The following is a 16,676-nucleotide window of genomic DNA, read 5'->3' as shown; positions in this document are numbered from 1 at the left end:
GGAGTCGCCAACTGTCGCGCCCCATTTTTTGATAAGAAAAATAAATGGTTTGAGAAAGATGTTTTTGATTCAATTTTGATTAGAAAATGATTTTTGTGAGTTGAAAAAGATATGGGTCTAATATGGGACTTGAAGAAAGCGACGATTTGACCCAAAAAATAGTTTTTTTAAAAAGGGTTTTTGAATGAGAAATTGGAGTCGCCACTTGGTAATGATTAAGGTGTACCAAGTCACCTAAAATAAATTTTTTAAAGACAAAGTAGTAAAACCCTTTTAAAAACAACTCCTAGTCCACGTAAGCCAAAGAAAAAGGTTCGGGAGTCACGTTTGACAAAGGGGAAGGCAAGGATAGAATCCAAGGCACCCCTTTGACCTAGCCAAGGCTAGTTGCGCGACTTAACCTTACCTTTCCTAATCTTCTACCCAATGTATGTATTGCACGTTGGATATGACTATATGAATGCAAAACGGAAAGGAAAATGCAATCCTAAATTCTACGGTGTCTCTTGTGAGGCTTTTGGTCCCAAACCACATGGATTGTGGCGGCCAACAAAGGAAAACCTCATAGAGGTCGATTAATGCAAATGAGAGTTCAAATTCAAGTGCGCAAGTGTGAAAGTGTATGAAAGATGCAAGAAATGTAAGTGCAAGTGTGCGAATGTATAGAAAGGTGCATGTGTGAAATTGTATAAAATTCAAGTGTTTTTTGTGTGCAAGTGTGTGAAAATAGAATAATAGATATATAAGGTAAAGTGGAATTTCATTTGTGAGGTGAAAATGAGCACGTGATAGGAAAAATGTAGTGAGAAAGTATGGTTTGAGAAATGTGAAAAATGTGGTTAAAAGAGTATGTAGGTGATAAAAATGAAAGTATGACCCTAGGGGAATGCAACAAGTCGGGTACGGGGGTTGACTCCTAACTTTTCGACTTCTATTTTTCCTTTGATTAGAAGGCAAAACTAGCGTGCTAAGGCTATCGAGTAGCCACACTCACTCGTTTTCCTTATCGGAAGGGGACACTCAAGCAAAATGAACCCTATAGCTAGCATGAGATGCAAAACCTAAAGTGAGGGGGAAAGGGATTCGAGGAACATGCCCAATAATAAAACTAAAGAAAGTTGCATGATATGTGGTGAACAAGCAAATGATGCACTAATGAAAAAAAAGAAAGGAAAAAGTCTATTGGGTCTAGCGTTGGACTAGCCCTTTCTGTGAATTCCGACTAGCGTTGGACTAGTGGAAACGTACATTCATCCATCACATTCATTCAGGCTATGAAAAGCGAGTAGACATGCCAAACACTCATAAACATATAGCACATAACACTTAGCATGCTCGACTAGATGCAAAAACCTAATAAAGCAAGTTAACACTTAACACGTAGGCATGCAACCAAGCTAATGAACCTATTACATTCACTAACTAAAACAAAAGGGGAAAGGGAAAATGGACCAAATTGCTTGCCACAGCCCTATCTATTACAAGCCAAGAGGTGTACACATACCCCATTAAAAGAATAACTTAATGAAAATAAAAAGTAAATGACATAAAGAAAAGCTAGGAAAGCAAAGTAGACATGCAATTCACTTAGCACGTTGAGTCACATAGGAGAGACACAAAAAGGGATAAAAGAAATTATACCTCCCCCGTTGGTGATATTAACGAAATGAATAAGACCTAAATGGGGCTAAAGTCACCAAATATCGGGACAACTTGGGCTAAAGTCATCCAAAGCAAAAGATTAATGCACCAATTTAATGATAAAAATGTAAATAAATCAAATGACATCCATCAAACCGTCAAAAAGAAATTTCCTCAATCACCACTTAAGCGTAGTCAAAGGTACTTAAAGATCAAGGAGAAGGCATGACCTATTCAATTTCCAAGTAAAGCATCTACTAAGGACTCAAACATAACCCTTATCCAAACATTCGAGTAAATCGAACATTTAAGAACTTTAAAGGTCCAAAACAAAGCAAGGGTCAAGCAATCAAACACATAAACATGGAATTGAACAATTAGAAGCATTTAAATGCCTAAAATTTCCATATTCATGAAATAAAGCCCCCAACTATTGATTGAATCATCAAAACATCTAAAATCCACACAAAGCCCAAATTATCCCATAAAGTTCTTGAAACCCTTTGATCTCATCCTAAAAAAAACTTGCAAGAGTCTAACCAAAACATACCAGCAGCAATGAAGACTATAGAGTAACAAGATTGATCAAATAAGTCAAGTAATTGGGCCATAGTACATTGCTGCGAGATCCAAGGGACCCAATTGATTAAATTTTCAAAGTTTCTGGGCCTTAGTGGCTTAAGGGGAGACTTGGGGGGTCAAAAATGTAATTTTTCTTTGGCTTTTCATGCATGCATACGTGAATTTCAGTTTCTGCAATGCTTTCCTTTGCTGCAAAATTTGCAGCTTATCAAATTGCTTTCTTTAAACTCCAGATAACCAAATTTAAACAGCAAAAACTACCCTACAGATTCTTCTAACATGAACATCCAAACAAGAAAAAAAAATGGAATCAGATTCTCAAAGTGCAAATCTGGCTTAACACAAAGATTCAATGAAAAAGCTTTGCTGCAATTTCAAACTCCAAACACAAAGTTCAATCCACAGGCTCAATTTTAAGGAGAACTTCACCCACCAAACATCAAAACTCTAGACTAAACAACCGAGTATAGAATCTTAACACCTAAACAAGCAAAACATAAAGGAACCTCACGCAAAAGATGCAAAGAAACTCATGCGTTCTGCAATTTTTCCAGCCGCAGCTTTTCTTTCCATTTCAATCATGCAAACCAGATTTATTCAACACCAATATTCTACCTATCCATCATCCACTAAACATGCAGTTTCATTTACATGATTGAATCAAGAAAGGGAGCTGATCATCAAGGGTGGAATGAAGACCAAAACAGCAAAAGAAGAAAGAGTGCAGCAAGCTTTTTCAATTTGCTTCCTAAGCTTTGAAGTCTCGGCAACCAAGAATAGATTAGAAAATTTCTTAATCAATCTTCCTAGCTTTGAACTAACTAACAACTGCACAACTACCATAATCCAAGCAAACAAAATCATATAAGGAAACTATTTTAATTCATAAAGGAGTTCATGCAAGGCAACAAAGAAACATTCTGCAATTAAAGCTTGCTGCAATTTTCCAGATTTGGTTCACTACTATGGCAGAAAATGCAATTCTCAACAGAGAAAATGTAACTTGCAGCCGACATGTCCAAGATACACTTAGCCAAAAATCCAAATGAAATCATAAACTCCAAAATTCAAACCAGCGAAAAAAAAAACAACAAAAATTTGACCCATGTTGCTGCAACAAACCAAAGGACTTCAACTTGTTGCAGCCAACTTCATGCAAGTTAAGAAGTAAATTTTCTACACTCAAATTTGCTAGCAAAGTCCAGAAATTTCTGTAATTTCCATCCTTCAAACAGGCCAGAAAACGGACGTGAACATGAATTCAGATGGAGATGCAATTATACCCACTACTTCCGCAAGACTCCAGTTAACACAAACCACGCAACAAACACATTCAGCAGATAAAAAAAAATCCATTTTTTCAGCCACCATTTTTCTTTTCATAATCTAACAATGGAATTCAGGACATATGCAGCCTACAAAAACCCAAAAAAAACCATCCACCTCTTCAAAACAAAACAACTTTACACGATCTGTCCTCAAAACTCAGCCATAAATTACACATTTCCCATAAAAATCAAACCAGATTCATAGGTAGAACTTGTATGGAGGACACAATCAAGCGTAAAGATCAAGACTTTCAGCATTCGCACATGATTCAGCAACTTATAAACCAGTCCAAAGTAAAAAAATGTTACCTTTAATCTTTGACCGAAGCTTGATGGATTCCAAAAGATGAAATCTTTGTTTCTCTGGCTTTCTTGCAACTGCACCGCCTGATTCTTTTCCCTTTTTCAGTCGAACCAGAAACCTTTTCTTCCTTCCTTGCTATTCAGATTCTTCCTGGAGCCCTCAGCCGTCAGCTCCCTCTCCCTCTGTTGTTCCTTCCCTTTTCCCTCACCAACAGTCTACCCTTCTTTCTCCCCAGAAACTCTCTCGGCTCTCTCTAGTTTTAGCCGTTCCCTTTCTTTTCCTTAGCCGTCTGACTTTGTGCACCACTACTCTCCTCTCCTCGTATGCTCCTCTCTCGATTTCTCCTTTTTCACTCTCTCAGCCTTTCTTTCACTCCACCTCCAACTCCAGTTCTCTCTAGTTTTCTCTTAGCCGTCAGCTCCAAATTTTCTTCCTCTTTCTTTTCTTTCCACGGCTGAGCCTTCTCTTCCCTTTTATATGGAACTCCAAGGTTCCTAAACCCTCACCCCAATGGTGAGGATGAAGGCTTGTCCTTCCCTTTCCATCCAGCCATCCGATGTCTATTGAGGTTGTGCCTTGCACGCTGCAAAAAATTGCAGCGTGCATGCTGCGGTAAAAAAAAATTTTTTTTTTTAACTAATTAATTAATTAAACAACAAAAAATGATAACACTAATAATTAATAACGAAAACAACTTAATTAACATTAGATAAAAAATAAACTAGAAACAACAAAAACGCAACTTTCCATTTTTTTCATTTTTCTCATTTTTTCACTTTTTTCAAAATAACTTAATAAAATAAAATGCCAAAAAGTTGAATTTAAAAGAAATAAACATACTTTGTGAGCAAATTTCTTTTTTCTTTCTTTTTCTTTCTTTTCCATTGTTTTTCCCAAAAAAACTAAAACCTATTTTTTGAATGTTTTTTTCTTTTTTTTTCCATGATTTTCATCATCATTTTTTATCAAGAAAGCATTAAATAAAAACAAAAATGACTAAAACATATATTTTTTGAATGTTTTCCTTTTTTCTCTAGCAACTCTATGCTAATCTTAAAATTTAAAAACTAAAACTAAAAGTAAATAAAACTAAAATGACAAATGAAATAGATCAACTAAAAGGGCCAAAAATGAACTAAAATAAAATAACCACTAAAAATGAGAAACAAACAATAACGAACTAGAATGCAAACAATCTGCAACAAAAATCATGAATTAGATGCAACATACAAAATTATTTAAAATTTGGTGTCTACAGTTTGCCCCTCTTTGTCTGAGTTTTGAAAAAACTTGAGACAAAGAAGTAGACACCAAATACTTACCAGTGTTATTCGGTTGCAAAAATGATCCGAACGGACAGGAATTCTAAAACGGGACTGACCCGAACAGGAATTTAAACGGGACTGACCCGAACATGAATTTAAAACGGGACTGACCCGAGCAGGAATTTAAAACGGGACTGGCCCGAAAGGAATTTAAAACGGGACTGACCCGAACAGGAATTAAACGGGACTGACCCGAACAGGAATTTAAAACGGGACTGGCCCGAACAGGAATTTAAACGGGACTGGCCCGAACAGAAATTTAAACGGGACTGGCCCGAACAGGAATTTTAAAACGGGACTGACCCGAACAGGAATTTAAAATGGGACTGGCCCGAACAGGAATTTAAAACGGGACTGGCCCGAACAGGAATTTAAAACGGGACTGACCCGAACAGGAAATTTAAACGGGACTGACCCGAACAGAATTTAAAAAGGGACTTCACTGGGAAAGTTTAAACAATAAATTGAGTTTTTTTTTTTTCGTTTTACCTGAGAATAGTTCGACTTTTGTACCAAGAGGGAAATTTGGATCTTTGTGATTGAAGCGAGAGCTGATGTTGTTCCTTATGATCGAGTTTTGCAAATAACATCGATCCCTGCTTACTGGGAAGCTTTGCCTATCATTGATTTAGGCGCCAAAAAGAGAGCGGCTGCTTTTGTTTGTAAATGCAACATTCCTGTAAGAAAAGAAGAAATAATGGACTTGCCACCATTATTTGATCCGGTTTGCCTTGAGAATCGTGTAAACATGAGTCTTGTGATGCTTTTACTTCTGCTCTGCGACGTTTGCCTTAATCGAACTTGAAACCTTTCAATTTCTGAGACTGATGAAATACGGATTTAACACGTCACCCAACCTAGGTGGCAGCTTTGTTGCATGTTACTCACTGTAGCTGATGATTGAATCCCTTATCTTTGCACAAACCTTAGGGTTTATCATTCATTTGAATTTAATGGTGAAAGAATGATGCGTGAAAATTTATCATATAAAAATCAATGTATATGCAAGATGATTTCCTATGTCAGGCAAAGATGAGCAGGCAAAAGAATATAGACAATCATAAGCAGTCATACACAAATAATTGAGAACAACCAAGAGGTTCATAAAGGTACATTTTGCAAAAGAATATTTGTAAAGAACAATACAAGTTTAGCCAACGAATATCATATTCGAGACTTCAGATATTTTCGCTTCGGAATCCGACACTGGCAAAAGTATCACAAATATGAGGAACATCCTAAATGAACCAGGTCACCAGCTGTTCCTTCTTGAGCTCGACTGTTGAGAAAACCTACTTTGGCGCCCTTTCGGGTTTTCACCAAAGTTGCCCCCACCTTTTTTTGTTTTTGTGTTGTTTTTTTTTTGTTTTTTTTTGTTTTGTTTTTTTTTCTCTTTTTTTTTTCTTTTTTTCGAGGCACCCTTTCGGATTTTCACCTAAAGAACAATGAAATATCGCGACCATGATCGACTCAGAAATATGAGTTAAAGATTTCTGGCATCAGTAAAATGCACTTCCCTTGTGAGATTAGGCGAAAATATTATAGACATCACCTGCCAGTTGATTAACAGATTTTCTACTAGAAATGCAGTAAGTGACGAAAGCCAGGACTTTGAGCTTTTGTAATGAGGTCCGGTGGGGTGCTTTGAAAAAGGTTGAGGCTTGAAAGCAGGTTTGATACGAGGGGTGAAATAACTTGAGATTGCACCCTTTTGAAAACAACTCCGAAACTGAGGAAAATTTGCCCCAATTTAATCGGACTTTCTCTCTTTGCATTTTCCGTTGTATTTCCTTACTTTTGCATTTTTCTTTGAAAACTAAATTTGCCCCAGTTTAGGGTTTTTTTTTTTTTTATTCAAAACTAAATTTGCCCCAGTGTGAGGTTTGCAATTCTCAAGGGTTATCAAACGAAATTTGTCAATTCTGATGGCTCAAAAGGGACAAGTAGAGATAAAATATTTTTAAGTGTAAAAGAAGATGGCCTGACTTGCATTTCGCCGTTTGCATGAATTTCTAAAGAAAATTTGCATGATCAAATGAAAAACTTTTTGCACATATCTGAGTTGATGGGTTGAGGGAATGTCCGTCCATCCATTTCCGCCAAGATAAGAGCTCCGCCAGGTAATACCTTTTGGACAATGAACGGCCCTTGCCAATTTGGAGCAAATTTGCCTTTAGCTTCATCTTGCATTGACAAAATCCGCTTCAGTACCTTATCACCTTCTTCAAATGCCCGCCGATGGACTTTTTTGTTGTAAGCCCGGGCCACACGTTTCTGATAGCACTGACCATGACAAATAGCATTGAATCGCTTTTCATCTATCAAAGTCAATTGCTCATGGCGCTGCTTGATCCAATCGGCCTCCTCCAATTTAGCTTCCATAAGGATTCGTAACGACGGAATTTCAACCTCAGCTGGTAATACAGCTTCCATTCCATACATAAGTGAATATGGCGTTGGCCCAGTCGATGTCCGAATAGAAGTCCGGTACGCCATCAATGCATAAGGCAACTTTTCATGCCAATCGCGATGCTTTTCTGTCATTTTGCGGATAATCTTCTTCAAATTCTTGTTTGCGGCTTCTACAGCTCCATTCATTTGAGGCCTATAAATGGCAGAATTACGGTCTCTGATTTTGAACTGCTCACATAGTCCATCTACCATGTCATTGTTCAGATTCTTGGCATTATCCGTAATAAGGGTTTCGAGTACTCCAAAGCGACAGATGATGTGATCTCTCAAGAAATTGGCAACTACTTTCTTCGTGACATGTTTGAATGACTCCGCTTCAACCCATTTGGTAAAGTACTCGATTGCCACCAATATAAATCGATGTCCATTTGAAGCAGGAGGATCGATTGTACCAATCACGTCCATACCCCACATTGAACAGGGCCACGGGGCGGTCATGCCATGCAACTCAGTGGGTGGAGCGCGTATAATGTCACCGTGCATTTGGCATTTTATACATCTCCGGACAAAGTCTATACAATCATGCTCCATAGTAAGCCAGAAGTATCCGGTTCTCATGATTTTCTTCGCTAGCAAATGGCCATTCATATGAGGTCCACAAACGCCACTATGCACCTCTTTCATCATGTATTGAGCTTCGCCTTCATCAATGCACCTTAAAAGGTTCAAATCCGAGATTCTTTTGTACAACACTTCACCATTTAAGAAAAATTTGGAAGCCATTCTACGCAGAAAATTCTTGTCTTTTGTACCAGCATGCAGAGGGTAAGACCCAGTTTTGAGAAACTCCTTAAGATCATTATACCACGGAACATTGTCGGAGGACTTGTCTACGACCCAACAGTGAGCAGGTTTATCTTGAAGTTGAATCTGGATTGGTTCAATCTTCAATTCATCTGGATACTGGATCATGGAGGCTAAGGTGGCCAAAGCATCAGCAAATGCGTTTCGGGCTCGAGGGAGATGTCTGAATTCCAAATTCTGAAATTGCTTGGCCAGAGTGAGCAGACTACAATGGTAGGGGAGAATTTTTGAATCTTTGGTTATCCACTGCTTCAAGGTTTGATGCACGAGCAAATCTGAATCACTGAAAGCTATCAACTCTTTGATTTCCATTTCTAAAGCCATTTTGAGACCAAAAATGCAGGCTTCATATTCAGCCATGTTATTCGTGCAAGCGAATTGCAATTTGGCAGCGGCAGGGTAGTGCTTCCCTTCGGGTGACACCAAAACAGCTCCAATTCCAGCTCTAAGAGAATTCGAAGCTCCATCGAAGAAAAGCCTCCATTCAGGACTTTGTTCACTTATATCATCTGCAGCGCCTACAAATAAAACTTTCTCATCAGGGAAATAGGTATGAAGTGGCTGATAATCATCATCCCTTGGATTTTCCGCCAAATGATCAGCTATAGCTTGCCCCTTGACCGCCTTTTGTGAGGTGAAAACAATGTCAAACTCTGATAGAATTATCTGCCATTTGGCCAGACGCCCAGTCAACATTGGCTTCTCCAAAAGATACTTCAAAGGATCAGATCGGGAAATAAGATAAGTGGTATGGCTCAACAGATAGTGTCTCAACTTTTGAGCCGCCCAGGCCAATGCACAACAGCTTTTCTCAATGAATGAATAATTAGCCTCGTACTGCGTGAACTTCTTGCTTAGATAGTAGATGGCTTGTTCATTCCTTCCAGAGTCATCGTGCTGACCTAGAACACACCCTACTGCTCCATCGAGTACAGATAAATACATAATCAAAGGTCGGCCCGGTTTGGGCGGCACTAAGACTGGTGGTTGCAACAAATAATCTTTAATCTTATCAAAAGCCTGTTGGCACTCCTCACTCCAATACAACGGCACATTCTTTCTCAATAATTTGAACAACGGCTCGCATGTGGCAGTTAGTTGGCCGATGAACCTCCCAATGAAATTGATCCTCCCTAAGAAGCTTTTCACGTCCTTCTGAGTTTTCGGCACTGGCATATCTCGAATTGCTTTGATTTTCGCCGGATCTATTTCTATGCCCTTCTTGCTAACAATGAATCCCAACAGCTTACCTGCAGGTGCTCCAAAGGCGCATTTCGCAGGATTTAACTTCAAATTGTACTTCCGCAATCTTTCGAATAACTTCTTCAAATCAACCAAATGGTCTTCTGCCCTTTTAGACTTGATTATGATATCATCCACGTAGACCTCCATCTCCCGGTGGATCATATCATGAAATAGGGTTGTCATGGTCCTCTGATACGTTGCTCCAGCATTCTTTAAACCGAAGGGCATGACTCGGTAGCAAAAGGTACCCCAAGGGGTAATGAAAGCAGTCTTCTCCCTATCCTCTTCTGCCATCAAAATTTGGTGGTAGCCAGCAAAACAATCGCAAAAGGATTCAATCTCATGTCCGGCAGTATTGTCTAAGAGAATGTGAATATTTGGTAGAGGGAAATCATCTTTAGGACTGGCTTTATTAAGGTCTCTATAGTCAATACAAACTCGCACCTCTCCACTCTTTTTTGGAACAGGGACTGGATTTGAAAGCCAAATTGGGTAATGGAAAACAATGATAATGTTGGTTTTGAGTTGTTTTTCAATTTGCTCTTTTATTTTGAGGCTCATATCTGGTTTGAATTTTCTGGGTTTTTGCTTTACGGGTGGAAAAGAAGGGTCTGTGGGTAACCTATGCACTACCACGTCAGTTGAGATGCCAGTCATATCATCATAGGACCATGCAAATACATCTTGGAATATAGTCAAAAATTCAAGCATTTCCTTCTTCTGCCTCTCATTCAAATGAATACTAATTTGCACCTCCTTAACCTCATCTTCCGTGCCAATGTTAACCTTTTCTGTTTCTTCCAGGTTCGGTTTTGGTTTTTCCCCATATTGTTCAAGGTCCTTTGCAAAAGAATCAAATACCTCCTCATTATCACTCTCGCTTTGGAGTTCGGATTCACAGACCTCCAAGTCGTGAGTGATATAGAAATTGCCATTATCGTATTCCAGAATTGTGATATCCAAAGGATCAAATAGTTTTATTTTTGGCCATCTGAAAGAATTAACGAATATGGGATAATAAGCAAATAAGCATACAGCAAACGAATAGTCAAGCAATATGCCAAGAATATAAACAAATGAATAAATCAAACAATCATGACAAGAAACAACTTGTGCATTTTCATAAAGTCTTTGATTGAAAGCAAATGGAAATGAAATGAAAGCTTAACAATATTTACATGCGCAAAATGTTAGTCAAAAGTAAAATTGTCTTCATTGGCTATTTACAGAGGCAAAAGTGTTTTTCATGAATTCATATGAATGATAAACCCCTTTTAGTTTACCGAAACTCCTTTCGAATGGGCAGAAATTCAGCTGTCCAATTGGAAATCGATCCTTCAGGGATGTCAGGAAATTCAGCTCCGTCTGGAGAACTATCTTCGAATGTTGCCCCAACAAACATTTGGGCCAAACTAGCTTCAACTTCGTCAACGGGGTTAATTTCTGACATGATCACCTCGGCTGGTCGTGGGAAAGTATAATGCAGCGGTGGAATATCAAGAGCCCTTTGTCTTCCTTCTTTCTCCGCTCTCTTACGTTCCTTCATTTCTCTGATATCCTTAGTAGTCGGTCGGAAACCCAAACCAAATGAATCTTTCTTCTCCACAATCTCCACTGGCTTCAAAACTCCTTGCAGATTTCGTCCTAGTCCCTTGTCAAATTCATAACCTCCTCGGATCATTTCCTTAGCCATCATAACACTGGCCTTTGGTAGAACTTGCTCCTCCTTTGTTATCCAACTTACAGAAACGATATCAGCTGTGCTATGAGGAGTCATGGTGACGTTTTGACTTCCATCATCTTTGGACCCGGAATCAGTTATTACAAGACAGTCCTCCTCGGCGAAAATAGTTATCAGCTTATCATTCACTACGAACTTCAGCAGTTGATGTAATGAAGATGGAACCGCCCCGGACTTATGAATCCATGGCCTCCCAAGCAGAACATTGTAAACACTAGGAAAGTTCATGACTTGGCAGGTTATTTGAAATTGTGCGGGTCCCATCTCGACGACTAAATCCACTTCTCCTATTGGCTCCCTTTGTGCTCCGTCAAAACCTCAGACTATGGTCCCAGAAGGCCTTAGCTTGACCTCTTGCAATCCTAGCTTTTCTAAGGTACTCCAAGGACAAATATTAAGCGCAGATCCGTTGTCAATCAACACCTTCGGCAGCATTTTTCCGTTGCACCTCATGACTATGTACAAAGCTTTGTTATGACCAATGCCTTCCGCCGGCAATTCATCATCTGAAAAAGTGATTTGCTTGGTGAAGAGTACATTCCCAACCACGTGTGAGAAATTATCAACTGAAATGTCCCTAGGAATTTGAGCTTTAGTCAGTACTTCGAGCAATGCATCCCTATGCACATCTGATGAAAAAAGTAGATCCAACATGGATATTTGAGCGGGCGACTTGCTAAGCTTCTCGATCACATTGTATTCGCTTCTTTGGAGCCTTTTAAGAAAATCAAAGGCTTCTTTCTCGGTGACTGTTGATTTGGCGGGCAGCTCAGAGTTATTTGTTTGAATCGGAATGGTATTTTCAAATGGACTCGCAGCCCTCCCCGATCTAGTAACCACTGACACTTCCTTCTTTGCAATTGACCTTTCCCCAATCTGTACGTCAGGTTCATCATAGTTCCATGGCACTTGTTGTAGACTTAGAACAGGCTCCTGCTTCGGGAATTCGATAACTACAGGCTTCAACGCTTCACTCTCAGCTGACGTAAGATCCAAAATAAAAGGGCTTTCATCCTCTTCGAATGGCAACTCTATGATGAATGGTTGGTCTGTGACCCCAAATACCTCAGCTTCCCTTGCCAAATCTTTGACTTGTTCCATATACTCCGTGTCATCCATAATGACCCCAATGGTATTAACATGGTCCGGCAAAGGGTTCCTATTCACGTTCGGCCCTTGTGTCTCTCTCCTTCTGACTATAATTTCCCCAGATTCAACCATATCTTGAATTTTATGCTTAAGAGTTTTACAATCCAAAGTTGAGTGTCCAGGTGCCCCCGAATGATAAGTACAGACAGCTTGTGGGTTATACCATGCGGGCATGCCATATGGATAGGTAGGAGGGGGTACCGTACCAATTTTCCCGCGCGGCCTTTAACTGGTCATACAATTGGTCTAAAGGCCTACCTAAATTGGTAAATGTACGGCTAGGGGGTCGATTGTAAGGTTCAGAAGGTTGAGAATGGTTGTAAACAGGTCTATTTGGAGGCGGAAATCTTGGGTTATATGGAGGGCGTGGTCGGTTTTGGAGTGGATTTGGTTGAGAAATTTGAAAAGGGGCTGAATGTGGGTTTGGATAGCTTGGGCGAGGTCGAGGGTGGTGGATGTTGGTAGTATATACAGGGTACGGGTTCGAATAGTAATGATAAGGTGGTTGGTAAGTTGGATTGTGTTGATACCGGGGTCTAGGCGAAGGGTTTTGGTTCCACATAAAGGTTGCGTCCCCCTCCTTCTTTTTGAACGGCGGCTTTTTCGCATTGCTTCCTTGCCCTTGTAAAGCATCCAACTGAGATTTGAGGGTAGAGACATTGACAATCTTCCCAGCTCTCATCAAACTCCTCAAGTTTGTTTACAATTGCAGCAAACGAACATCCGGTCATACGGAAAATCTCTTCGAAGTACGGCGGATCATGAGCTTTTATGAAAGTACGTATGATTTCATCCTCGGTCATTGGTGGCTCGACCTTTGCAGCTACTTTTCGCCATCTCTTGGCATAGGTCTTATGGTCCTCGGAAGGCTTCCTTTTCGTTCCTTCTAACGTAGTTCGGGTCGGAGCCAACTCGCAGTTGTACTCGTACTGTCTCACAAATGCATTAGATAAATCAATCCAGGTTTTCACGTCTTCAAGTTTCAGGTTGGAATACCAGTCAAGCGCATCCCCTTCCAAACTCTCGGGGAACAACCTTAAAGGCAAATTCTCATCGTCCACGGGCTTTCCCAATTTGTTGGCAAATAGTCGGAGATGTGTCTTGGGATTACCCGTCCCATCATATTTGTTAAATTTAGGGGTTTTGAACCCCTCAGGCAACTGCACGTTCGGAAAAAGGCACAATTCATCATAATCCAGGACCCCCTGCTTATTCAACCCTTGGCTCTTCCTTATAAATTCATCGAAACGATCTAGACGTTTGAGCAACTTCATATCAATTGGAGCAGAAGATTCCCCCATTTCAGGCTTATTTTGGAAAGTGTGCTCCGGTATCACGGGTTCTGCGGTGGTTTGATAAAAAGCTGGTGGGTTCTGGTGCATGTTTGGGTCGATTTGAGGCTGAAACCCTTGCCCATAAGGAGGATAGAACGGAGGATTTTGAGTATAAGCATATTGCGGGTTGACAATTCCCTCAAACGTGGTTTGCATTGAAGGAATAACAAATGGTAACGTGGTCTGGCTGGGAGGAATAACAAATGGTTCAGATTGTGGTTGTGTGGCGGGCACAGGCTCAGGTTGCACTCCGCTACTAACGAGTTCGTCGATTAACCTCTTTTGAGCGGCCATTTCGGATGCCATTTCTCCAAATTTTGTGAGTAATTCAGTCAACTGAACCCCAGGACTTGCGGCCTCCGGCTGGGTAGTTGCAACGGCCTTATCGGATGATTCTGGTTGAGTACTCATGTCTACACGATTCCTTTGGGCTTTACTTCGGGATCGCGTAATAATGGGGCTTTTCCGAAAAGCTATTTTGGAATTTTTACCTGTGAATGCAAAAGACTGCTTTAGATAAACCAATCGCTACTGAATTTCTGTAATTTATTCAAAAGAGAAAAAGAAAAGGAAAAAGACATGAGTTAGTAACTATTTGAACAATTCGGATGCATGTCCTATTTGGGGAACCCTTTTTGTGCCAAGGGTAGGCCTAGCATGATGCAACGCCTTCGAAATGGGACCCGTAATACAAACCTGTTTTTGACAATAATCCAAAATGAGAGCGAAAGAAAAATCATTTTCATTGATAAACTTGCCAATATTTACATCATGTCACGAAGACGATTCCGTACAAGATTGCCAAAACTTCTGAACCTATCTAATACAGAGTCCTTTGTTTCCCTTGCATATGGAATTCTAACACATTCAGTTTGGTCATATAATTCTGCACATTTCCTTTTCAGCTCTTGACGCCTTCCTCGTTCATTTTCATACAATTGCTTGTTTTGCTCAGCCATCCCTTTGTATGCTTCGACAGACTTACTTAACTGCAGAATTTCCTTATCCTTTGCTTCGATAATGGCTTTCAACTTTTTCACCTCTTCAGATGGCTCATCTTGTGTTTCTTGTGCAACGGATCCTCTTACCCAGTCTTCGTATTGCGGAGTGGTCAATCCCCTTTGTTTGAGTTTCGGAACGTACTTGACGCGTTCGTCGTCGGACAACGTCTCCCAGGCCTCATTAAGAAGGATCTTCATCGGAATTTCTCTCGGACATATCCCTTTGTCGAAAATGATGGTAAATGTATTCAGATCAACTGCAGACGGCACATCTTGAACTCGTCCTAATTGTCGGAGGAACCTTCTTGGATTGTATGCCATGATACCCTGAGTACCCAATAAAGGAACAAGCTCGGATGCCTTGGTGCGAAGAATAGGCTTGACACAATTAGTCCAATCCAATACCCATCTCACATTTTGATTGGTCACATTCGTCAAAAAGTTCACAAACTCGGATGCATTACACGGCAAACTACTGCTATTGATCCTCTTGTGATGTGTGATTACCCAGTTATATCCGGCCATGGGTAGACTCTCGGGAATAGACGGTCGTCTCATGAAGTGCTCCATCCCCCACACATGTAAAATCAAATTTGAACCACAAAAGAACTTTTCCCCTCTCTGACAGGTAGTGCAAGCTACGAAGATGTCGGCCAAAATAGTTGGAACAATAGAACACTGTCTATCTTTTATTCCTAGAAACAAGTCATACAAGATTTTAGTGAGCTTGAAGGCTATCTTTTTGTCTTTCCTAGGGAAAAAGTAGGTTCCAGCCATGACCAATCCATATACCCAAACTCTCTTTCGTTCCCATATTTCCTTGGAAGTAAACGAGAAATCTCCCTGGTGCCTTTCAAAACCATCCCTTAAGGCGAATCGATCAAATAAGAACTTTGCCTCTATATTTTGGTCCGACCCTTGAATTACTGATTCCTTTAATCCGGTGAAACGACAAAATTCGGCCTTGTTAGATACTAGTGGAAATATCACGGCAGCTCCCTGAATTGGCAAATTAAGAAATCCGGCAACCTCTTCAATGGTTATGGTCATTTCCTTTTCACCAAGTCTAAATGCGGAACAAGTGGAATCCCACAAATGCACCAAGGCTTCCACCAAGTAGCCATCGGATTTAATGTCTTTGAAATCCCCAACGGGTCCTAATCGATCGGCTATTTGGTTAAGCTCACTGGGTGAAAGTAACGTGGGCCATCTTTGTACCTCCGGCGGCGCTACTAACATCTGTTGCACTCGGCGAGGATTTTCCATCTAGAAACCAAAACCGGGGTCAAATACCTTACCTACAGGTCCCATTTCTCAGGTTAACAGGAAATTAAACATGCAAATCCCAAAAATTGGGTTAAATACCCATGGGATTAAGGCTGGCTTGTTCCTAATATGGGATTCCCTAAGTGGCATTCCCTTTCTAGGGTTTATGCGTGATGCCAGTTTATTAAAGCAGTAAAATATGCAGTTTGAAACGAAACATAACCTAATGGACCCTTCATTTGCTAGGGTAGGCCTAAAATGATATGACATTATTAACTTATGAATGAATTATACCAAAACTTTTAAACGTGTAATATCCTATCTACACGGGTAGGCCATAAAAGAAGGTCATGCCAGACCTCTTATTTGCTAATGTTTGTGAATGCAATGGGGCACAAAACCAAGAAAAGTTAGCCCAGTCAGATAAATACATATAACACATTGTAGCAACGAAATCAACACAAGGAAATAAAACAATAAAAAG

At 40.1% G+C, this 16,676-nt stretch overlaps 1 protein-coding gene across 1 annotated transcript; it reads right to left on the bottom strand.

Annotated features, from left to right (window-relative positions):
• Window positions 1–13,127: 13,127 nt before the first annotated feature.
• Window positions 13,128–13,892, bottom strand: LOC113705827 (uncharacterized). The gene is made up of 2 exons (XM_027227736.1): window positions 13,794–13,892; window positions 13,128–13,691 (listed from the first exon to the last, which is right to left on the bottom strand). The coding sequence occupies exons 1-2, from the start codon at window positions 13,890–13,892 to the stop codon at window positions 13,128–13,130; spliced, it is 663 nt and encodes a 220-aa protein (XP_027083537.1).
• Between the last annotated feature and the right edge of the window lie 2,784 nt (window positions 13,893–16,676).

The sequence above is a fragment of the Coffea arabica genome, chromosome 8c (assembly GCF_036785885.1).
Source record: "Coffea arabica cultivar ET-39 chromosome 8c, Coffea Arabica ET-39 HiFi, whole genome shotgun sequence".
Classification (NCBI taxonomy): domain Eukaryota; kingdom Viridiplantae; phylum Streptophyta; class Magnoliopsida; order Gentianales; family Rubiaceae; genus Coffea; species Coffea arabica.
Note: the sequence above shows the minus strand (reverse complement) of the source record. Positions and strands in the feature narration are given on the sequence as shown.